The 26,366-nt window shown below is 33.0% G+C and overlaps 1 protein-coding gene across 1 annotated transcript; it reads left to right on the forward strand.

Moving 5' to 3' along the window:
• Window positions 1-16,732: 16,732 nt before the first annotated feature.
• On the forward strand, window positions 16,733-26,341 carry LOC133307939 (clathrin heavy chain 1-like; the record flags this gene model as incomplete). Its single annotated transcript, XM_061508512.1, has 20 exons — window positions 16,733-16,759; window positions 16,855-16,933; window positions 17,074-17,201; window positions 17,677-17,775; window positions 17,901-18,009; window positions 18,859-18,953; window positions 19,009-19,236; window positions 19,325-19,390; window positions 23,188-23,304; window positions 23,480-23,677; window positions 24,162-24,221; window positions 24,341-24,427; window positions 24,647-24,730; window positions 24,819-24,953; window positions 25,044-25,106; window positions 25,193-25,297; window positions 25,378-25,490; window positions 25,606-25,858; window positions 25,964-25,998; window positions 26,104-26,341. Coding segments are annotated over exons 1-20 (2,319 nt in total), but the record flags the coding sequence as incomplete, so codon positions are not given.
• Window positions 26,342-26,366: the final 25 nt, after the last annotated feature.

The raw sequence follows: 26,366 nt of genomic DNA on the forward strand, positions 1-26,366 counted from the left end.
TAGTTCCTATCGGTAATAAATGGGTCTTTAAAAGAAAGACTGATGCAGATGGCAACGTTCAGACCTACAAAGCTAGGTTGGTGGCGAAAGGGTATCGTCAAAGACAAGGAGTTGACTATGATGAAACTTTCTCACCAGTTGCCATGATCAAATCTATAAGGATCATGCTTGCAATAGCAGCATATCACGACTATGAAATTTGGCAAATGGATGTCAAGACCGCCTTCTTGAATGGGTTCTTGAAGGAGGAAGTGTACATGACACAACCTAAAGGCTTTGTAATCAAAGATCAGGAGCATATGGTATGCAAACTTCAAAGGTCGATATATGGGCTAAAGCAAGCATCAAGGAGTTGGAATATTCGTTTTGATGAGGTCGTTAGGAGTAACGGTTTCATCAAGAACGAGGATGAACCTTGTGTTTACAGGAAGGTTAGTGGGAGTAATGTTGTCTTCCTAGTGCTTTATGTAGATGACATATTGCTTATAGGAAATGACATCCCCACATTACAAACAACGAAAGAGTGGCTTTCAGAAAGCTTCACCAAGAAGGATTTGGGAGAGGCGGCCTTTATACTTGGTATAAAGATCTATAGAGATAGATCAAACAGGCTGCCGGGTTTATCTCAATCCACGTACATTGACAAGATGCTAAAGAGGTTTAGCATGGAAGGATCGAAAAGGGGTTTTCTACCTGTCAATCATGGGATACATCTTTCAAAGGCTATGTGTCCTAAGTCACAGCCTGAGAAGGATCGCATGAGTGGAATTCCATACGCTTCGGCTATTGGGTCCATCATGTATGCCATGATATGTACGAGACCAGATGTCTCATATGCTTTAAGCATTACGAGCAGATACCAGTCTGACCCTGGAGATGGTCACTGGACGGCAGTCAAGATTATCCTTAAATACTTGAGAAGAACTAAGGATGCGTTTTTGGTCTATGGTGGGGTTAATGAGCTTACAGTGAAAGGGTTCTCTGATGCCAGCTTTCAGAGTGACAAAGATGACTGCAAGTCACAGTCAGGGTTCGTATTCACCTTAAATGGTGGGGCAGTATCTTGGAAGAGTTCCAAGCAGAAGACAACAGCAGATTCAACGATAGAAGCTGAATACATAGCTGCTTCAGAAGCGGCTAAGGAGGCCGTGTGGATCAAGAAGTTCATATCTGAACTTAGGGTGGTTCCAAGCGTGGATGAGCCCATACAGTTGCTGTGCGACAACACTGGAGCCATTGCGCAGTCAAAGGAACCTAGGTCTCATCAAAGATCTAAGCACGTGCTCCGCAGATATCACCTGATTAGAGAAATCATTGATAGAATGGATGTAAAGATGGATTATGTTCCCACAGATGATAACCTGGCCGATTCTCTGACAAAGGTTGTTTCTCAGAGAAAACATGATAGTCATTATGAGGCTTTGGGTATACGACTTAGGTCTGATTGGCTCTAGGCCAAGTGGGAGCTTGTTAGTATTTGGGTGTCCTAGAGACAATCTTATGATTAAATAAGGACAGAGATGTAGACCTTTTTAATATTGTCGCAAATAAATAAAAGCACTCTTTATCTTGTTTCATAATTATGTCTCGATATTAATATTAATATATTATGAATAACTTGATAAACCCCGTAGAATAAAATAGGTATCTTAAGTATCTGTGATGAGATCACAACCATGAGGATTCAAGAATACCGGATGTTCATTCCTAATTTTATGTTCCTAGTCTAGAGATACTGAGAATGGGGTCAGTAATCTCGGGTAAGACTAGCACGACTTATCTATTTGTATATGGATGCAAGGTATAGACCTCATGTGCTACAGATATGGAGATGTCTTAGCTAAAGTCGTGGGTGGACCTATAAGGGTATAGCTCGCACTGAACGGACCCACAAAGAGACTCTATGAGGAACTCTCACAGAGAGTATCATTAGAGTAGTCTCTTTATATTTGGGTATGTCTTTCCTAAGACCAGAAGTTATTACCTAGACTGTGTTCTAGAAGGCATGCTTTGATTGTGCACCTCGTCTGCCTGAAACATGGAGACTCATAGGTATACTGTTGGGCTTGTCCTGAAAGAACACATGGCTAGGGTGATAAGCTGAAGGAATTCGTCAAATCTCTGTGAGAGATTAGGTTATCTGTAAACCGGAGAAATCGGGATGACATTTACAGGGACTCGGGAATCTATGCATAGTAAAAGAGATCATGAGATGATCTGCCTTTAGAGTCTGTAAATTGAAGATTCCCTAATTTTGAATAAAGCTTACCCTAAACCGCAGGGGATGATACGCCTCCTTACCCTAGGTTTTATGGGAAGGTAACCGAGACAAAAGGAAATATGTACGGCAACCAAATATGTTTAATAGGATGATCAAATCATTAATCTAACTAGTTCTGGGGCAACAAAGCATTGCTAGTGCTCTGTGTTGTCATTAGATGGGTTGTGGGCTTATTGGGCCCAAGCCCATTTATGTCAGTGGCTAAGTTAGACCTAATGGGTCACACACAAACACCTAATTGTCTAGATGCTCTAGCATTAAAGGTATTGGGCCTAATAATAGTTATTAGCCCAAGAAGTTGTTTGGAACTCCACCTAAAGGGGTGGAGGGCGCATGGTTCATTGTAATGGGCTTGGATAGTCCAAGACATTACTAATTAATTTAATTAGTTAAATTAATTATCAAACATTTAAATTTTGAATTTTGGAATTCGAAATTTGAATTTTGAATTTTGAATTTGAATTTCGAAATTCGAATTTTGAATTTGAAATTTGAAATTTGAAATTTGAATTTTGAATTCGAATTTTGAAATTTGAAAATTTGAATTTTGAATTTGAATGTTTGAACATTTGAATTTGAATATTTGAATGTTTGAATTCAAATATTTGAATTTGAATTTGAATTGCCTATGAAAGGTTGTTTCATAACAAAAGGATAAGATGAGATCTTGTTGGAACAAATCACTAGTATCATGAGAGAATCTTTTGGACAAGATCCAAGGCCATATATGGCGCTGATTTGGGTTGTTGGTGAGCAAGATTTGCTCATCAAAATCAGCTCCAGAAGATTCAGTCAGTTGGGAGAAAATCTGAGTGAGTTGATTCAAATTTGAATGCAACTACTCAGATGTATCTGATCACCTTTTTGGGCTATATGGAGCGCACTATATAGCTGATCTTATGAAGATTTCTGATCAGAATTTTGAATAGGTTTTGAACCAATTCTCAAGAGAATATTCTAGGAGCCTGTTAGCAATTTTTGAAATAAAACAGCTCCACTTTTCTCTCTCCTATCTAGCGCCTAATGATCAGATTTTTAGGAGAAAAATCTAATTGGTATTTTATTTTAAATACTCTCCTCTTATGTGCCTAAGTTTTTAGTTGTTCCTCCAAGGGTTTTTCTGAAAACCGAGCCTATTCTCTCCTCTCTCCTGCGCCACTTGTGAAGCTTTCACATTGAGAGCTTCACTTTTTCAAACACTTTCACCTAGCCTCCATCTTCACACATAGAGCGCCTAGCAAGCCTCTTTGTGGTGATCATATGGTGGCTTCACAAGAAGGAGTTCTTGCACCTAGACGAGTGGGTGGTGTGGATCAACGTTAGAGGGTCTGAACCCTTCAGACCGGCCTTGATCATCTGGTGATTTCATGAACAAGGTAACATCATGCTTTCCTAAAGCATGATCTTGATGTGCATGTATATTCCGCAAAGAAAAATTTTGTTTTTCCCTCTTGCATGCATCGGCCTTCAAGGCCATTTCGAACTTTCACTCTTATGTATATTTGATTAATATGATGAAGTGTTTTTCATGTGTTGATATGAGATTTTCTGATTCAATTCTTTCTACTAAGGGAGGAGTGTAGAACAGGAATGTTTACACTACTTTTATATTTGACAATCTCATCATCAGGATTATAGTACTCAAGGAATTGATGCTATAGTTCTCATGTAATCTTAAGACCTTAGTATATTTCATGCATATATTAAGAAAGGAATCACCAAGGGATTGGGGTCTCTGATTAATGTATCTATCAGGGTAGTAAGGGATTACATCTTGAGGATAAGTAAAAGGTTGATTAACATTACAAGAAAAATATTTCATCATATGATCAGTTTACATGAGTTTATTGTTGAGGAAAGTTGTTTTCTGACTACTTGTTTTTATAAATCTTAATTCAAATTTTTAGTATTAAATTAATTTACTTTCAAATTAACTTTCTGGTGACAAAACATTCATGATTTTTACAAACCTTTGTTTAATTCAAATTAGTTTTCTATTGTTCATTGGTGTTTGAATACAAATCTCTGTGGGAACGATCTTTACTCATCATTTTATTACTTGTACGACTAGTACACTTGCTAGATCCGCAACAGCCAACACAGCCTAACAATATAAAAATAACAGGGATGTGAGAAGATTAGGGATAGGTTTAGAGGAGGAAGAAAGAAGATGACATCATGTGTGGGTTTTGTCCATCTTTGGATATTATATTTTGTATTTTTTTTATATAAAAAATATAAACTCAACCCGCGAGCTGGCAAGTTTGACCCGCGGGTTGGCTCATTTTTTTCCAAGCTGGCTCGGGTCGGGTTGGCAGCTCATTTTTGCCAATCTGACTCATTTTTTGCAGGTTACGAGCCAACCTGACGGGTTGACTCGTTTTTGCCAACCCTAATTGAACTTTACTGAAAGAGCAAAACTCAACATCTAATGCATAAATTTTATAGACATTTAATAATATAAAAAAGACATTGCCAAGTGCCAAAAGCTAATAGGAAGGTTAGCGATTGTGAAATTTTTGGAACAAATATCTCACTGAAATTTATATAAAATTTTACAAAAAAAAAAAGTGTAAGCACTTATAGAGAAAAAGAGAGTATTAAAATAGTTTATCAGAATAATATTTCTGCAGTTACTGCAGATAAATTATCTGCATTTACTCCCAAAATGACGTTGTTTTGGGATTGAAAAATTTAATAATTATAATTATAAAGATTATAATAACCCTGAAATAAATTAAAATTACAAAAACATCATGATTTTCGCCCCAAAACGACGTCGTATTAGGCTTACTGCAGATAACTTATATGCAGTAACTGCAGAAAAAACGAACACATAGTTTATTTCTATTAAAAAAGCATGTATTAGGTCAATAATGTACTGGTTCTTAATATGAAGGGTATGTGTGATAAAAGAATAATATTGGATGAGGTAGTGTTATGAATATTGTATTTCAAAAAAAGAAAAGTATTTTATTAATGGATAAAGGATTTTTCCGGTCAATGGAGATAAGTTATCTCCGGTGAGTCAAAAACAGTATCGTTGTTGGATGATTTTTATGATTAGTGTTTCGTGATCTTCTTCTTTAAACGTTGGACAATATAGGCGTGCTATTTTCGGGCTACCCGTCTTTACTTGCTAATTGCTATAATAACTCCTTGCCTACTGCTTCTGCTCTTAATTGCATTTATCCATTTTGGTGTGTTCAGTGGCCTGTTATTTTGCTGAACTAATGCTAAAATCGGGTTGAAGTGTCAGCTGTTCTCATGTTGTAAAGAGATAAAAACTTGAATTTATTAGGTGAAGGTTGTATTAATGGGTTTATATTATGTTTTTCTAATGCCTCTTTTTTTCATTAACTTAAAGGGTGGATAATGTGTATTTGTCTATCTATGTTAAGAAGTTTTTTAATATTTAATTATTTATTAACATAATGGGGATGTGAGGATCGAGCTTTTGAATATTTGATTACCAACTCAATCCAAAACTTAAAGCGTGTTAGATGATGGTTAAATTGATAATTTTATAAAAAAAATTTAAGCGTGTGTCAATCAATGCTAGACATTTACTATTGTTATAAAAAAAAATTATTATAAGGTAATTTTGTACATAGCTGATAACTAGGCAATATTTATTCCATTAATTTCGAAAGAGTTTCTTTTATAAAAAAAGGTACAATATATTTTCTCCTTTTATATTGTAATTTTGGCTGGGGCTTAAACTTTGCGTCATTTAAGATATCTTGTTTCTTTACCCAAAAAAAAGATACCTGTTTCAAAATATTTGTGAAAAAGTTTTATTATTCATTTTTTACAATTTTTTTCGTCAATATGTATTCATATGAAATAAAATTAAAGTATTAATAAAGTAAGAAATTATTTAAGATTTTAAGTGTACTTATACTTTTTAATAATTGAGAATATTGACTTTAGGGCAAAAAATTGAGAAATTATTTCAAAATGAAAAGAGGTTTGTCCCCATCTGTTTATTTATATATTGAGGCAAGACAGTTAGTGATATCATGAATGTAAAGATTGCTTTATTTCAGTGATACGATTGTTTGGGGTTAGACAAAAGCTCCTAACTTCCTATGGTTAACAAGTATAAAATAAGGGTTATATTTATCTTATGTTACATAAGATATATAAGTTTTTTACATACACAAAATAGAGGTGAGTCTCACATCTATTTTTTCTCTCTCCTTTTACATGTGGATTTCACTTGTAATTTTATTTTTATAACATAAGATAATCAATTTTCTACAACATAAAAAAAATATAACCCATAAAATAATGTTGTCATAGTAAGTTCCATTGTGTCTGTCTTTTTTAAGCACTCAGATCATATCCCTTGTCCTACTGTGTGCAAAGAATAAAATGAATTAAGTTATAATTAAATGGCTAAAATTGTATAAAAGTACGGTGATGTGTTGTAAGTATATGTGAATAAAAAAGATGTATTAGATTAAGATTTTAAAAAATTATTTTTATTAAAAAAATTTCAAGATTTTAAAAGATTGTCTAAAATTGTAGTGACTTTAAAGACTTTTTTTTTAAAAAAAATTATAATTAAAATTTATAAAATTAAATTTTAAAGAATTTTTAAAATTCAAAAGCACAATATGAATTCATAAGATGTGAAGTTGTTTTGATTTTTGTGTACTGGGACAAAAGTGTAGAGCTCATTTTTTGTGGTCCCAACCTTGGTGGAACTTGCCCAAAAATGGAAACAAAAAAGGACTGGAAGGAAATTTAAACAAAAGATAAGGACATAAATAGAAGAAATTTTTTCATTTTTTGGTAAAGGAGCATCCAATAAAACATGCACCGAGTGCATGTTAAAAAAATCCAAAAGTGTATAACTTTTCAAGTGGTGATAAGAAACACAAAAATCAAAAAATTAAAATAACGTTTTAAACAAGGTTTTTTTTTTTATGATGAACCCTAAAATTTGATAGTACAAATTCTGCTTCAATATTCCACAAAAGCACATATATCATATATGAATAGAAAGATCTTGACACGTAGAACAAAAGCCCTAAAAGTTCTCAATTTAATAAAAAAATTCATCTATTAATTATACAGTATCAACTTTTATATAAAAAAAAAAATCCACAATTTTCTGATTCCAATCAACAACAATTCATTTGTATTGTTTTAATAAAAGGTTAGGGTAGATTATGAAACACTACATACAAAAATCTCAAGAAATTTCAGGAGTTATGATGAGATTGAGAGAGATATATTATTTATATTTTTCACTAAAAAATCTTCAGAAAATCTACACTAATAGAAAATTCATTAAAACTATCAAATTTTTTAATACCACACGATTATTTTTCCTTTGTTTAAAATTTTAATTGAATACATCGAATTTGGGCAGACTTTAAAACAATCTTTTAAAATCCTAATCGAATATCACATGACTTTTTTATAAACCTTTAAAATTCTAATTGAATAATCAGGAATTTTTTTGTCCAAAAATAATTCATTAAAATCCTTTAGAATCTTAATCTAATATAACGTCTTAAGATTTTTCTAATGAGTTTTTCTCTATGAGTTTTTTTTTTTTTTTTTTGGTTTTTGTTCAAAAGAATCGCACCATACACATTATTCACGAGAAAAGGGAAAAAAAATTAAAGCAATAGAAAAAAAGGTATGTGACCATTAAATCCTTCATACTATTAAGGGAAAATATGAAAATTGGTATGTCGTTGAGATGTATGAGATGGTCAGTTGGTCACCACTGAGTTATTTGTATCGTCTCTTTTTTAAATATAATTATAACTTATTTTTAAGTTAAAGTTAAAAAAAAAACTAAAAGCGATTTAGTGATTACTTAAAAAATTTAGCTTAAAAACACATATTTCAAGAAAAATCTCTCTCTCTTTATCTCTATGGCTTTTCATTCCAAAAAAAAACACACAATTAGAGAAAAACCAATAAGAGCTTAAAAAAACTTATCATAGGAGTTTTTGGCTTTTTTTCTTCATTATAAAAAAAGAGCTTTTCATTATCAGAGTTTTTCTCAAAACTTGTTTGCCTTAACTTATGCTAAAAATAAGATGATCTAAACAAGCATAAAAAAGCTTAAAGTTAGATAGGTTTTGAGAAAAGCTCTTATAAAGAAAAAAAATTCTTTTTTATAATAAAAAAAAGCTAAAAGCCAAAAGTTCATAGAATTTTTTTTTAAACTCTTATCCGCTTTTCTTGAATTGTATATTTTTTTTAAATGAATAGCAGTAGAGATAAAGAAAGTTTTTTGAAATATATGTTTTTAAGTAGGGTTCGTTTTTTCTACAGTCAATGTAGATAACTTATCTACATTGAGCTCAAAACAATGTCGCTTTGATGCGGAAATCAAGATATTTTTATAATTATAATTTATTTCAGGATTATAATAGTCTTTTTTATTATAATTTTTTAATTTTTTAACCCAAAAGGACGTTGTTTTGAAAGTGAATGTAGATAATTTATCTACATTCACTGTAGAAACATTAAAGCCTTTTAAGTTACATTTAAACTAAAATTTTTATGTAATCAATAGGGGTGTTAACGGGCCGAGCCAAGCCGAGCTTTGGTCTTAAAAGGCTAAGCCTGTATTTAAATATATCAGCCTGACCAAGCCTGTTACCTGTTAAAAATATTATCGGTCTGTGGCCTGACTTATTTACCAAAAATAAAAGTCTGGTTTAGCCTGTTAGCCAATTTAAAAAAAATAAGAAAACAAAAATTTATCCAAACAGAATATACAATCTATTTTGCACCGACACTGATACGGGACACGGGATACGACACGATACGACACTCCGACACGTTAATTTTAAAAAATGTTAAATTTCGACACGTTAGGACACATTTTGATATTATATAATATTTTTAATTTATGTAGTGTATATTATATTTAATATTCAATAATTTAACAAAAAATAAAGCTAAACTTATAATATCCATCAATTTTGCAAATAAATATAAGATATCCCAAATATTTATATTAAACTCGAATAAAATAGTAATAATAATCCAACGAATCTAATAGTTGAAACTCAAAATGCAACGAGTATTGAAGTGTCGAGAAGTGTTGGAGTGTCGGTGAGTATCGGGAAGTGTCGGACACGACACATTAGGGATTTTGAAGTGTCAGTGCTTCATAGTATACAATCAACAACACTAGTAATTTCATAAATATTCATAAATTCAATGTATATCCAAACCGCATAATATAGAACAAAATCATTCAAAAAATCTGTTTAACCAATAAAATTGGGTGAAATGGATTGAGAAGAAATAGAGGACTATTACAAGTAGTATAAAAAATATAAAAAATAATATACTAGGCCAGTCTAAGAGTCTCTAAGGCCGAGCTTTTGAATTGGAGCCTGATACCTTTTTATTAAACGAGTTTTTATACAAGTTCAAGTCTGGTGTTAACAATCAATTTTAGACATGTAAGCTCAGCCCTTCACGAGCCGAGCCAAAAACCCCTAGTTTGTTTAGCACCTCCAATAATCAACAAACAATTTTTAACTTTTTTTTAAAAATCAATTAGCTTTAACTTATAAATAATTTCTAACTTAAAAAAGTGAAGATCCATACAGATTCTAAGGTACCACTTAAACTGCTTAATAATATCTTGAGAACAATAGCCTAAATTGCTATGCAATTTCAACCTTGATCATTGCCTATGCGGATAGCCAACGAAATCTTCAACATATGATCATGCTCCAATTTTTTTTAGATAAACTGGAGATAACTTAACACATTCTTTTTTAATTATCTTTTTTTTTATTACGACTCTTAAAACTAGCTTCTTATTAAAATAAAAAATATATTGAATCACTTTTACCGATAAAAGCATGGGCAAGACTAATCTTATCTCCTTTCGAAATGGAGGCAATTTTACTCTTAGGAGCTGTTTGGTTTAGGAGAACTATCAAGATTTATAGTAATCCATAAGTGGGATTACTTGTTTGCTTCGTTTGGTTCAAGAGAACCAAATTTTTTTCCACTTTTCATGGTTGCCTAGCCATTGTCTTTGACGTGTAAAATTGCAGCAAAGTTACTGTGCGATTTGACCAAAGTTAACGTGGTATTGTGAGAAACATAGTGAAATGACAAAAAGGAGGGCAATTTTGTGACAATACTACCCTGTCCAATAATGTGCGATTTGACCAAAGTTTACCGTGCAAATTTTGTGACACTCGATGGGGACAGAGTTTTGTAACGTTGGGCAAAATTTAAATAAAGGTTATTTTGGTCATTAATATCAATTTTCTCATCAATATTTCACTTTCAACCAAACATGGACTCATATAATTTAACTTAATTTCTCCAGCAATATTTTGGTCAACCAAACAATTTTTTTTAAACTTCCCTACCAAATTTACTTTCCTATCATTTTCTAATAATTACATTTACCTAATTAAAATTTTTTTATCCTAAACCAAACACAATCTTATTCCCAACAAAAAATTTAGTTTACCACACCAAAATTAAATACATTATTCTTGTACCTAGAGGGATTAGACCCCCACCCGAAAAGTATATATTTTTTTATTTATTAGAATATTTAATGACAGCCCGAACAGCAAAACAAAAGCATCTATTCCTACAGGAAATAGTACAACACCACAACTAGTTCATTTTGTACCCGACAATCCCTAACGCCAAAAAGTAACACCACTGATCCACACAAATCAGAACCTTGTAATATTTCAACAATTTCCAATATCCCATTTAACAAAGTATGAAGTAATACAAAGTTACAAACCCTTATTTGAACCAAGACGCGTACCAACGTAGTACATTCCTGGGAATGAGAAATTTGGAGCGGCAAAACATAACATACAAATTACAAATGGCCCTTTCACTTTTTCGTCTCAGAGGTTCAAAGTATTTGGCCCCTACTTTGTCCCCCCCCCCCCCTTAATTTGGTAAACTTTATTACGTCTTTTTTTTGGATATTAAACTTTAATACGTCTGATATATCATCTCAAAAATAGGTAGAATCAAAGTTTAAATACATAATTCTTTTAATAAATTCATGTCTAGTTAAAAAATAAAAACAATATATAAATTGTTACAAAAAAAAACAATATATAAATGAGTTTATGTATGGGTTCGCTTTTTCTGCAGTTACTGCAGATAACTTATCTGCAGTAAGCCCAATATGACATCGTTTTGGGGCAGAAATCATGATGTTTTTATATTTTAATTTATTTCAGGGTTATAATAGTCTTTATATTTATATTTTCTTAAGATTTCAATATCAAAACGACGTCGTTTTGGGAATAAATGCAGATAGTTTATCTGCAGTAACTACAGAAATATTTTCCCTTTTATGTATAACCACAAATACTCAACATTATTTTATATACAATCCAAATAACATTGTGTTATCTGCTAAAAAAAATGTTGTTAACTTTAACTAATATATATATATATATATATATATATATATATATATATATATATATATATATATATTGGTATAATTTATTGATAATTAAATTTTCAAAAAAATATTTATGCAGTGACTGCAGATAATTTATCTGTCTTTATTTCTAAAAAATTATAATTATAAAGACTATAATAATCTTGAAATAAATTAAAAATACAAAAATATCATAATTTCAGCCCAAAATAATATTGTATTGGACTTACAGCAGATTACTTACCTACAGCAGAAAAAGCGAACCCTTAAATCTTTTAACAATATCAATCATCAATGAAGAATCAATAACAAAAAATTAACCAATAAATTATATGCAAACTATCCTTGGTTCGTTATTTATATAATTTACCAGAATGAACATAAAAAATAAATAAATAAAAAAGTCAGTAATAGTGTTTACCAAAAAAGAGAGAGTCAGTAACAGTATCCATTGGATCTTTTCCGGTTCCGCTGTCGGCTAATAATTACACGTCTCAGCAGTTAATGCTAGTTTCTAATTATGGGAAATTTTTATTATACAGCGGGCTCATCAAATTTTTCATGCTTCATTTCTTTTTTTGGTAAAAAAAAATACTCTTAAATCTTTCTCTTTTCTTATATTTTCTCCTCTATCCTTTTTTTTTCCATTTTTGGCCGAGATCACCTTGCTCCCGGACCGTGAAATAATCGCTCCTAATTATGTTATTACATGTGATGATGCTATTTTATATATATATATATATATATATATATATATATATATATATTTATTAAGGGTATATTAGATTGAGATTTTAAAAGATTTTAATAAATTATTTTTGGATAAAAAAATCTATTATTACTCAATTAGAATCTTAAAAAATTGGAAAAAAATCACGTGATATTCGCTTATGATTTTAAAAGATTATTTTAAAACCTGTCCAAATCCATTAATATTTAATTAAAATATCAAAAAAATAATAATTATAATATTGTGATATTCAAAAAAAATCTTTCAAAATGATAATCCAATTCACCCTCAATACACTCCCTTAATTAATTTATGGACCTAAATTTGCTTTATTAGCCCATAAGAAGAGATACCTGATACTTTATCGTTTTATTTTCTTAAGAATTCAATTGCTTTTATTTTTCTTCTCCCCCCGCTTTATTAGTGTCAGAACCTTCTTTCTTATTTCTATCTCGTAGATCTCTCTCTCTTCTTCTTTTTTTCGCTTCAGAGGGTCCAAGTTGCTTCCAGATGTCGTTCGTGATTGTTTGTATTCTTGCGAAATATAGAGTTCATATGAAAGTTTTAATTTTTCTTTAAATTGATATTGTTTCATTGAAGGTTTTAGTTTCCCTGTTAATTTTTTACGGTTTTATGTTGTTTTTAATTCAAAAATCACACATTTTTTACGCCAAGAAAAACCGCGACCCATAGCTTGAAAAATCACTTTTTAAACTTTCAAAATTTCTCAAAAATGGCTCAAAAATATGTTATTTTTGAGATAGATTATATTAAAATCTCGTTGGTTTGTTGTTTCTGGGTTATTTTGCGATAAAAATCACTCATAAATATTTTTTTTTTTAATTTTAACGAAGCTCCCATAGCGAAACTCGATTTTGAGCAATCAAACAAAAAAATAATAATAATATTGTGATATTCAAAAAAAATCTTTCAAAATCATAATCCAATTCACCCTCAATACTCCCCGTTAATTAATTTATGGTCCTAAATTTGCTTTATTAGCCCGTAAGAAGATATACCTGATACTTTATCGTTTTATTTTCTTAAGAATTCAATTCCTTTTATTTCTCTTCTCTCCCCGCTTTATTAGTGTCAGAACCTTCTTTCTTATTTCTACCTCGTAGATCTCTCTCTCTCTTCTTCTTTTTTTCGCTTCAGAGGGTCCAAGTTGCTTCCAGACGTCGTTCATGATTGTATGTCTTATTACGAAATATAGGGTTCATATTATGAAAGTTTCAATTTTTTTTAAATTGATATTGTTTCATTGAGGGTTTTAGTTTCCCTGTTATTTTTTTACTGTTTTATGTTGTTTTTAATTCAAAACTCACACATAGCCAAGAAAAATCGCGACCCATAGCTTGAAAAATCACTTTTTAAACTTTCAAAATTTCTCAAAAATGGCTCCAAAATATGTTATTTTTGAGATAGATTATATTAAAATAGCGTTGGGTTGTTGTTTCTGGGTTGTTTTGCGATAAAAATCGCTCAAAAATATACTTTTTTTTTTTATTTTTGACGAAGCTCCCATAGCAAAATTCGATTTTGAGCCGTCAAACAAAAAAATAATAAGAATATTGTGATATTCAAAAAAAATCTTTCAAAATCATAATCCAATTCACCCCAATACTCCCCCGTTAATTAATTTATGGTCCTAAATTTGCTTTATTAGCCCATAAGAAGATATACCTGATACTTTATCGTTTTATTTTCTTAAGAATTCAATTCCTTTTCTTTCTCCTCTCCCCCCGCTTTATTTGTGTCAGAACCTTCTTTCTTATTTCTACCTCGTAGATCTCTCTCTCTTCTTCTTTTTTTCGCTTCAGAGGGTCCAAGTTGCTTCCAGATCTCGCAGTGATTTGGATCACTCTTTTGACTCTTCATCTTCGAATTCAATCGCCACCGCAGATGCGTCTCTTCTTCGATCTAAGTCACCACGGCGGCGGCGGCCAACGCTCCGATCGCCATGAGAGAAGCCCTCACTGTGTGTTCTCCTTCACTCCTTTTTTTTCTGTTTCCTTAGCTCAATTCGCAACTCTACTTCCCTACTCAACAGCATCAAGTACACTTGATTTCGTAATAACTATTAATTTACAGTTATGCTTTGCTCGATTCTGATTTTCCAAATTGAGTATTCCGCCATGGTTTCGCTTGATAGCTTAACGAAGTTTACTGTGCTACTTTACTTTAATGTTTTTGAGTTTGCATAGATCTGAATGTTTATTGTTTTGTTTCTGAACTGTTTTGAGTTATAAATTCGATCGTGAAGTTGTTGACTATGTGTGGTGAATTGTTTGATGCGATTTGTGTGGTCTGATTTGTGATTGCAGTTGCCAAGCATCGGCATAAGTCCGCAGTTCATCACTTTCCCGCATGTGACGATGGTGTCCGACAAGTATATATGCGTTCGAGAAACTGCTCCGCAGAATAGTGTGGTTATCATTGATATGAACATGCCAATGCAGCCTTTGAGGAGACCTATTACTGCAGATTCTACTCTTATGAATCCGGATTCTAGAATCCTTGCTTTGAAAGTTAGGCTACGATACCTTTGTATCATTCTCTTGAGCTTGTCAGTTGTGTTTGTAATGTAGCTAGTAATGTTGTGGATAATCTCACTGCTAGAATTTCATTATTGTTGATATCAAGATTTACGTGGAGCTTAAATTCTTTGTTTTTTTACTTTTTTGGAGATAGAAAGCTTAATTTCCTTATGATTTTGCCATTGATGCAACATATGAAGTACTGACACTTTAAAAATCCTGATCGTCCTGTCCGACACTTCCCGACACTCCGACACTCCAATACTTGTTACAAAGACTCAAAAAATGGTTCAAAGGTTGCGTTGCGTTATATTTTGAGTTCCAACTATTAGATTCGTTGGATTACGATTATCATTTTATTGAGTTCAATATAAATATTTGGGATATTTTATGTTTCTTTGCAAAATTGATGGGTATTATAAGTTTAGTTTTATTTTTTATTAAATTATTGAATATTAAATATAATATATGCTACATAAATTAAAAATATTATTTAATATCAAAATGTGTCGAAATTTAACATTTTTTATAATTAACGTATCAGAGTGTCGTCTCGTATTCCGTGTCCTGTGTCAGTGTCAGTGCAACATAGGATGCAACTATTGTACGAAACAAATCGCATAGTTTCAACTAGTTTAACTATCAGCAGAATAACGTGTATGTACATATCCGCTGCAACATGGTATTAGGACTTAGTCGAGCAAGTCTACGATCTGAGCTAATTTTGGTTTTCTGGTCCTTGGTTGTTTCTGATACATTAGTTCTTTTACTAGATTGTCTATAGCATAGTCAAGTATGTGTGTTCACGCGCTCAAGCATCTTTACGTATATATTCATGCATGCTGATCACTTGCATAATTGTGAAGGTCGGATCTTTGATTTGATTTGAGAATACGGAATCACTTGGCATTCTTATTTTTCAATTCTATATATGAAATCAAACTGCCAAATCGAAAAAATTGGGTTCAAAATATCAAGTCAATAAATATAATTATATTGATTGAAGAAAACTGTGGTACTTTTGCTTTCTCTCTTCCATACTAGGGTAAAAGGACTATTAGATCGGATTGCTGCTAGGAAGGGAGAAGTCTTGCTTTGTGGGTTAACCTATGCCTTTATTCTTGTATGGTTTCTTGAAGTTATATGAACTTTATTGTTCGTAATGCTATGAATCTGATAAATATTTTTCTCCGTGCTTCCATGTTTTCCAAATATATTTACCATTCCCAATTTCACAATTCACGAGGCCAATTACGGAACCATTTGTTTAAGTCTTAAAAAAAATGCTTTTTCAGAAGCTACTATTTTTAGCTTGAGTAAAGCACTAAAATAGCTTTTTCTTGAGGTTTTTGCCTTTTTCTTTTCAAAAAACGAAATAATTATTAAAAAAATTTAAACATATATGTTAATTAAAAATAACTTTTACTTAAAAAAATTACAAACAAACATAGATATATACCATCATTTGACAAGTTTGGCAGTGGTTTTATTTTGTAGAAAAAAATGTTCCTAACAAAATGAAAACAGTCAATGTTAATATGGTCTGATGTGCATAATGCTTCCAGCTGTTGGGAGAAAACTCAAGATTTTTTTTTTGCTTATGTCATGTGCTTCTGTTTGTGCTGCACCTCAGTTAATATTTGATTTGGATTATATTCACTGATAAGCTAATTCCTTCTCTTGAAGCCCAACTGCAAGGAACAACTCAAGATCACCTACAAATATTTAATATTGAAATGAAAGAAAACATGAAATCTTATCAGATGCCTGAGCAGGTAACTATTATGTACATATATACATGAACTGTAAAATAATTGATGATAAAGACAGATTTATTAATCCTTGTGGAATGCCCTTATTTCATGTGCAGGTAGTCTTTTGGAAGTGGATTAGCCCCAAATTGTTGGGTCTTGTTACACAGACCTCTGTATACCATTGGTCAATTGAAGGTAAGATAAGGATAGACTGTAATTCTGTGTAACTCTGGTCTTGTGCTGTTTTCCAGTTTATGCATTGTTGTTCAGTGTGCTTATAGCTTGTCTGCAAATTGTTTACTGGTATATTTGTCCATGATATACGTAAATTGTAGGTGACTCTGAACCTGTTAAGATGTTTGAGAGAACAGCGAATTTGGCAAACAATCAAATAATTAATTACCGGTGCGACCCTACAGAAAAATGGTTGGTCTTGATTGGTATTGCTCCTGGTTCCCCTGAGGTATATCTCTGGTGCTTGCTATAGTAAGTAGGTTATCATGGTGATAACGTTTCAGAAATACTTAGGTTTTCCAATTAGCTCATGTTCCTTGGTCTTTTTATCTATTTCCATTGGATTTACATGTATGCACTCTTATGACAAACATTAGATATAAAATGAACAGCTTAAGCTATTGGATAGTGAGTCCTTGGAATGGTATTAAAGCCTGGTCAGGAGTTTGATCCTTGCCGGACCCCATTCTTCTAATAAAAGTTGAATTTTAGCACAAGGTAATAATGAGCCTATGCATTGCCAAGCTCCAAGCTCAAAGGGTTTTTGCATAAGGAGGCATGTTAGATATAAAACTATTTATCTTTCAACTAATAGCTTAAGCCATTGGGGTAGTTGGTCCTTGAAAACAATCATGATTTATTTTACTATAATGTCTTGAGCCTGATCTACTTTGGTTCATTTTATATATTGTTTTGCATTATAGAGGCCACAATTGGTTAAAGGAAACATGCAACTCTTCTCAGTGGATCAACAACGCAGCCAGGCCCTTGAAGCACATGCTGCAGCATTTGCTCAATTTAAAGTGTGTCTCTTTATGATTCTGTGTTTATTTTCCTTTATTTCTTTATTTAATATTTACACGAATAATTTCATACTACTATACCATGTTACTGTTTGCTGTCAAAATTGAATTGTTATTTTGGACAGGTTCCAGGCAATGAAAATCCTTCTGCTTTGATTTCTTTTGCCACAAAGACGCTTAATGCTGGGCAAATTATATCCAAGTTGCATGTTAGTGAGCTGGGTGCACAGCCAGGTCTGCATTACCTCTTCTGTATTAATCTATGGGCAATATGGCTGTTAGATAAATCTGTATTGTAATGCCAATTTTGTTGTCCCATGTTGAGTTTCCAAGCTTGTTTTTTTCCTGTTAAACCAGAACTTTAGATTTACATTGGTCATAACTTGTATCAAATAGAGGTGTGTTTGGGGGGAGGGGGCTCTTTAAGTTTTTTCTCAATATTAGATAACTGAAAAGAATGATCTTTCTTAAAGATATATCTAGAATGGCACCTTGGTTGTGCAATTTAAAATTTCTCAACTCAGAATATCTATTTCATAAACTTCAAATTGTGGATGGATGAATTAAAGTGATCATGTAGCAGACTAGTGGTATGGGAGCTTTAAGTTTTTTCTCAATATTAGATAACTGAAAAGAATGACCTTTCTTAAAGATATATCAAGAATGGCACCTTGGTTGTGCAATTTAAAATTTCTCAACTCAGAATATCTATTTCATAAACTTCAAATTGTGGATGGATGAATTAAAGTGATCATGTAGCAGACTAGTGGTATGGAGGAGGTTACTCATCATTATTAATAGTTTCAGTTAATGAAATATGTTACTTTTTGTTGTTAGGCTATGCTCCAGGGGTTACTTTATGTTTGAATTATAGGAAATTTTGAATAATATGATCATAACTGTTGGGTTTTCAATTTAATGATAAACCTGTGAAGAAATCCAGGAAGCAGTATATTGAAATTAGTGATGGCGTTTGCATGTGGACATGGGTATTGTATTATAACTAAATCATGTCTATAATTTTATCATCTGTGATTCAGTTGATCATTCTTCTGGTTTTTAACTTTCCAAATTTGTTGGCAGGGAAGCCATCATTTACAAAGAAACAAGCAGATCTTTTCTTTCCCCCAGATTTTGCTGATGACTTTCCAGTTTCCATTCAGGTACCGAAGTTGCTGGTACTTGTTCATTTTATTAACTGTGCAAATATTGATTCAGTTTTATTTTTGGCAGATATCCCACAATTACAGCTTGATTTATGTGATTACCAAACTTGGTCTCCTATTTGTCTATGATTTGGAGACAGCTACCGCTGTATATAGGAACAGAATTAGTCCAGACCCTATATTTTTGACATCAGAAGCTACATCAGTGGGAGGCTTTTATGCCGTTAACAGGAGAGGCCAGGTGTTATTGGCTACTGTTAATGAGCAAACAATTGTAAATTTCGTCAGTGGTCAAGTATGTTCCTAATCTTGTTATCACTTTTATTATGTAAAGTGGGAAACAAATTGGCATTTTGACAAATTTCATTTGGTTATTATCACAGTTAAACAACTCGGAGCTAGCAGTTAATCTCGCCAAGAGAGGAAATCTTTCTGGCGCTGAGAAGCTGGTATGTCAATATTTATTTAGAACTTAAATATTTCTTCATTAGGGTGTTGTCAGGAAGGTCCCAGGAAATTGAACGTTATATGTGATCAATTTGGTGGGGTATCATATAATTGCTAAATGCTAACTTGTTTGAAAGTTTGGTTGCATGGTGGCTATAGAAAGTGCAATGTTTTAATAAATACTTGCTAATATTTCTTTTTAGTATTCACTAGTTTCGGTAATAACATAGCCGTTAAACATAAATATCCTTTATTACTGATATTTATTTATCTGTTTTGAACCATCAACCTTTTATTATGAATATATTTTCATTCTTGTAAAAGATGGTAATGGATATTCTCATGTCTCATTCACATACCAAGTCGCGTGAGACAATCTCAATTGTCTGTAAACAAATCAACAATTATCATTTTCTTACTCTATCCTAACATGCTCTCTCTCTTTACTCTCATCAATGTTGATTTGTCTAGGGACCAATGAGATTGTCTCTCATGATGTGGTCATGTTATATGGGATATGAGAGGATCCATTCCCACAAAATGTAGATGCTTGGGCCACAGGAGGTTATGTGAGATGACTTGAATGTTGTATTTATAATGACCCTAACTGGTAAATCTTAGTTAGAGATTTAATTTAAGGATTTAAATGCCATAATTAGATTCAGTGAGCGATTTCGAGTATTTTGACTGTAATCATGACTATGTTATGAACAGTGCGTTCTGCCGGAGAATTTACAGTTTTGTGAATTAACCGGTAGAGCTTAAAATGAGCAAAATAATTTTAGGAACATAATTTGAAAATTCTGATGACAAATATGAGTTCAGAACGAAAAATTGTATAGTCTGGCACTTTCCGTGAAAATCTCGTGAATAGTGTTTCTACCGGGTATTTTGTACTGCTGTTTAAGCAACCGGTAGAGTCCAGAAATAAATAATTGATGAAATAAGAATAAGAAAGTCCAATATATGCCAAGCAAGTCAATATAGGCCCAAGAAAATGATAAGTTTATAAGTTTTAAGTTTCGTAAGTAAAGGAAGTACAATTAGTGATGCACAGTGCATTTCGTCAAAAACGGTGCAAAAACCATACTGTGAATTATGAATATTGTTCCTTAGGAAATAAAAATTAATGTAAATGATTTTAGGAAATAAAAATATGTTTGTAGCTTTGAGTTAGTTCCGGGTCAATTTAAGTTAAAATACGCGATAAAAAAACATCCGATGAAAATGGCCACATGTGCCTATATAGCCTTGTCACTTAAATGAAACACTATTCATTTCAGATTTTCTTCTTCTCTCTCTTGCATGGCCGAGCTGCACATGGAGGGGAAGGGGCTAGGGTTTCAAATTTTCCTTCTTTGATTTCTTCATCATCCATCCACCAAATCCAATGACCCACCACATGAAATTGATTGGAAACCACTCAATGAATCCATTCCACCTATCCATTTGAGCTATAGTTGAGTGTGTGAAGAGTTATTCCTCCTCTCATTTTCGAGTTACTATTCATTGGAGGAGAAAAAGTGAGTTTTTGGATGGAGCTTGGCTTGGAGATTGCTATTTAGGCTTTGTACAAGTGTTTAGAGGTAAGAAACCTCTATTTCCATGATATTATTTTGATGATTTAAGTTATGAAATTGATGAGCATATTTTGTTGGGAAATAATTGATGTTAGAATGTGAAATTTATGATGGATTATTGTTGTTTAGGAAGTTATAGTGTTGAGTAAGCATCCACATGTGATATAAAAATTTAAAAGTCCTATTGCATATTCCTCCTAGGTTTCGGCCATCATGGAGTGAGTAGGAGTTATTGTGGAAAAAATTATATTATGTATTGTGAAGGTATAGTGTGTTGGAAATGAGTGAAAATGGATGAGTTAGTAAGAATGCCTAAGTAAAAAGGACTTGGTGTCTAAACTCAAAATAGGAATTTAGTGGAAGCATTCCTAGGTGTTTGCAAGTTGTAATGAAGTAACGAAAATGCATTGTAAAAGAGAAGGATCTTTGGAAATTCCCCTTGTAGGATTCGACCTATAGGGTATTTAGGGATATATTTTGTACATTTTATTTTAAATAAAATGTGTTGTAATAAATTGTATAAAGGTGATGAGTTTTGAAGAAAAATAGCATGATTTATGTTGAAAATTCCTAAGGGAATGGTTGATTAAATTAAAGAACACCAACGGTTATAAAGAGGTCTAGACTTGTGTATTGGCATAGGATTGGCAAAAATGCAAAGAAAGGAAAATAAGCGATAAAATGTATGCTTATGAAATAATTATGGTATTGCATCATTTTATTGATGCATTGTAAATTATTCTCTAGGTGTGCCTAGGGATTGAGAAGGATCGGAAATCTCTTGAAGCGATAAAAGTAACTTGTTCCACAAGTAAGCGTATTGGTAAAGCTTCAAGAGGTAAGCTCTATGTTTAAGGAGTCTTTTCCTGCTTGAGTGCTCCACCATGGTTAGTGAACTATGGTTGGACTGTATGACTGTGATTTAGATGCTTTGTATAGATGCATTCATATAGAGTTATTTGATAACATGATATGTTTTGCTCTGATATGACTTCTGTAATTTGATTTCTGTAACAATCTCTGGCCATTGATTGTATAGTACCCGGACGTCCGCTTTGGGGTCCTCCCTCGGGACTGATGGTGTACTCCTCTGATATGTCTGGTTCCGCTTTGGGGTCCTCCCTCGGGAACATGTGCGTTGATTTCCGCTTGGGGTCCTCCCTTGGGAATGACGGCGCACATCTCTGATATGATATGGATATATGCTCTGTTCTGTTATGATATCTGTTATATGTTGTATTTGTATACTCTGTATCTGACTTTCATGCAGGAGTGAGCCAGGGGTATGGAGAATTCTCTATAAACCTGGAGCTTATTGAGATTTGTAATCTCACCCCTCTTTGGGGACACATTTTCAGGTGCCCAGATTTCCGGTGAGTCCTCACTAGGCAGGGACACGACACGTGGCTGAGGCAGTTGACAGACCGGATTTTGAGTGGCTGTAGGCTGCTACCTTTTTGGAGTGTTTGATGTATTTCAGTATTTTCGCATTTGATGGATCATGATATTGATCCTTTATTTTGTATATGGCCTGTATATGTTTTGTACATGTCTGTCAGTTTGATGCATGTACATTTGAGTATTCAGGAACGTTATATGATGATGTAGTATTCAGATAGGTTTATGTTTTGATGGCATGCTGTTAGATTTAGTGGCACGGAGCCATGTTATGCATGCGCCCATGTATGGGTATTCGATTATATTTGGATATCTGGTATTTCTGAATTGATATGTTGTATAAACTGTTTATCAGGAAATGCTTTTGAGTGGGATTGGAAAATCCCCATTTGTCCGATTTATAGAGGAAACTCTGCCCGATTTTCGTTTACGCCAAGAAAGAATTAAGTTAGAAAAAGAAAAAGTTAGCTCATATTTTCGTAAGTTAAGTCTTCCGCTGTTTTCTGTTTTATCATATGTATGTTAATTGAACCGGCTCGAGACGGGGATGTTACAGTATTGCCATTAATCTATTTCTTCTTAAGTCATTGAGAGGGTGTATGTGAGTGACCCGAATGCTGTGTTGCAATAAAATCTGTGCCATTTTCTTTTTCTTTTCTTTTAATGAAGTCTAGATGTTATTTGTTATTTGGCATTTTACAAGATTTTTGGAATTGGTTGTTTGATTGGATTGTGTATTGGACTCCTTTAAAATGGTTTCTTTTTGTAATTACATTTCCTTTTTATTTAGACATTAACATGTATACTTGTTGACATTACAGGTTGTGGAACGTTTCCATGAATTATTTGCCCAAACAAAGTATAAAGAAGCAGCTGAGCTTGCTGCTGAATCTCCACAAGGAATCCTTCGGACACCTGATACAGTTGCCAAATTTCAGGTTTCTTGTAGGATGTAGCTATCAATGATTTTGTTCATTCTCTTTCTGCAACAGAATTTACCTACAGTCATTTTTTTTAGGGTTAAAGGAAATTGAACTGTTTTTAGGTCTGTCCTATTTTTTGGGTCAATTAGACTGTAATGGTTAAAGTGTCACATTCTGTTCTATGTGGCAGAGTGTTCCTGTGCAAGCTGGGCAAACTCCTCCTCTATTGCAATATTTTGGAACACTCTTAACGAGAGGAAAGCTGAATGCCTTTGAGTCATTAGAACTGTCACGGCTGGTTGTGAACCAGAACAAGAAAAATCTTTTGGAGAATTGGTTGGCAGAGGACAAGCTTGAATGCAGTGAGGAGCTAGGAGATCTTGTAAAGGTTGGGTTGCATTTGAAATTTTGAAAAACTTTAAATTGATCTGTTTATTTATTCATTTTGCTTTTCTTTCTTTCTGATTGTTTGCCTAATGGTATACTCCTTGCTGAATTTGCTTATTGTCTAATGGTGTATTTGTGTTAAGTTTTATAAGTGTGCTCCATTGTCGACTGTGGATAATGATCTTGCTATAAAAATATATATCAAAGCCAGAGCTACTCCAAAAGTTGTTGCTGCTTTTGCTGCGAAAAGGGAGTTTGACAAGATTCTGATATACTCGAAGTAGGTAGAGGGCATGTTTTATGAAATAATATTGAAGTTTGATTCATAAGATTCTTTTGTTCTTCTCTTGTTAAATTATTTAATGTTGTTATTATGGTCGGTAGAATATTTTACTCAGCCTATATTATGAACATTGCATATCCTGCCCTTTTCATTTTACTGGAACAAATTTGTCCTGAACATTTTCATTACTTTGTTGCGATAGGTTGGGTATACACCTGACTATCTCTTCCTTTTGCAAACGATTCTCCGGACAGATCCTCAGGTATGTGAGAAACCTTTGTAATTTTGAACTATTTCAACAAGTTTACTTTTTTCATTTTAATTTGCAGAAAATTTTAGTTTTACAAATTAATTCAACTACTATTTCATTTTGATTTGCAGGGTGCTGTTAATTTTGCATTAATGATGTCGCAAATGGAGGGCGGTTGCCCAGTTGATTACAATACCATAACCGATCTGTTTCTTCAGGTTAATTATATACTGTAATTAATCCATTACAGTGACTAGTTATATAATATTCCTGCTTCGTGATCTTTTTTGTAGTACAAAATGTTTCTTTAAGTGGCATTATCTTTATTAGACTCGAAAGCACATGGACTGCCATGTCATTTCCCCTCCTTATTTTAGCAATATGCATTACTGGACAGTCTATTTATTAGCTTCTGGTTACTTTTTTGTCCTGCTCAGAGAAACCTGATCCGTGAGGCAACTGCCTTTCTCCTAGATGTTTTGAAGCCAAATCTACCAGAATATGGGTTCCTTCAAACAAAGGTTTCGGTCTTCATTTATCATTTGTTGTAGGCATTTACTCCTATTGTTCTTTCTTTGCAATGATTCCATCTTGTGAATTATTGTTCAGGTGTTGGAGATAAATCTGGTAACTTTCCCTAATGTTGCTGATGCAATTTTGGTTAATGGCATGTTCAGCCATTACGACCGTCCTCGTATTGCCCAACTTTGTGAAAAAGCTGGTCTTTATGTGCGAGCTTTGCAAGTAATGACTCTCCAAATGTGTTTTTCTCTTACCCTTTTTCCAGTTTAAGCTGATAATCACCCTCTTGCTGATTGCATTATTTTTTTGCAGCATTACACAGAGTTGCCAGATATAAAACGTGTGATTGTAAATACACATGCAATTGAGCCACAGGTTTATGTTCCCTATTGTTTTTATAATTTATATAGTTTAACATCATGGTAATTTCAAAACACTCACTCATTATTTGGTTGTTGCAGTCACTTGTTGACTTTTTTGGTACTCTGTCGCGAGAATGGGCATTAGAGTGCATGAAAGACCTATTGCTGGTCAATCTTAGAGGCAACCTGCAGATAATTGTGCAGGTACAGAAGTACTGTTGTCTTCTATAACTTGGAATTATTAATAATTAATTGATAACTGAAGCTTACTTATATTTGTTCAGGTTGCTAAAGAATATTGTGAACAATTGGGCATTGATGCTTGCATAAAGATTTTTGAGCAGTTCAGGTCGTATGAAGGACTGTATTTTTTCCTTGGATCATATTTGAGCTCCAGGTAATTCTTTCATTTTGAAAAATCTGTTTTGGCTTGTGGACAAATGATTCCACTCGTACAGGAGATAATATCCAATGTATATGTGCTAATATATGTTTATCTGAATATGGGACAGTGAGGATCCTGACATTCACTTTAAGTACATTGAGGCAGCAGCAAAGACTGGACAAATCAAAGAGGTCGAGCGTGTGACTAGAGAATCAATTTTCTATGATCCTGAGAAAACGAAAAACTTTCTAATGGAAGCTAAGCTTCCTGATGCACGACCTCTGATAAATGTTTGTGACCGATTTGGATTTGTTCCAGATCTAACACACTATCTATACACAAACAACATGCTTCGCTACATTGAAGGTTATGTTGAGAAGGTATTTTATTTTTGTTTTCATTTCTATTGTAGTTGCCTTGCTTATTTCTTGAGCGCTATCTACTCTCTCTCTGTCCCAGTCATAAGTTTTTGCCTCACTTTATAGGTGAACCCAGGGAATGCTCCTTTAGTTAACCCCTTGTTGCGGAATGTGAGAAGAGGTGGTATTTTTTCTCTAGTTCTAGTTATTGCTGTTTTTCATCCATGTTTCTGATTTTTTTCTATGGTGCTTTTTTTGCCATGCAGGAATCGGCTTCGTTTGCTCACAGTTTTTGGAACATCTCGTAAGCAGGGAAGCCAGGATGTACATGTTCATAATGCATTGGGTAAAATCATCATTGATAGCAACAACAACCCAGAACATTTTCTCACCACCAACCCATACTATGATTCGCGAGTTGTGGGCAAATATTGTGAGAAATGTGATCCCACCTTGGCAGTTGTAGCCTACAGGCGAGGACAATGTGATGATGAACTTATCAATGTGACAAACAAAAATTCTTTGTTCA

The sequence above is a fragment of the Gastrolobium bilobum genome, unplaced genomic scaffold (genome assembly GCF_033153095.1).
Source record: "Gastrolobium bilobum isolate Gb01-03AN ecotype WA unplaced genomic scaffold, APGP_CSIRO_Gbil_v1 utg79712, whole genome shotgun sequence".
NCBI lineage: Eukaryota > Viridiplantae > Streptophyta > Magnoliopsida > Fabales > Fabaceae > Gastrolobium > Gastrolobium bilobum.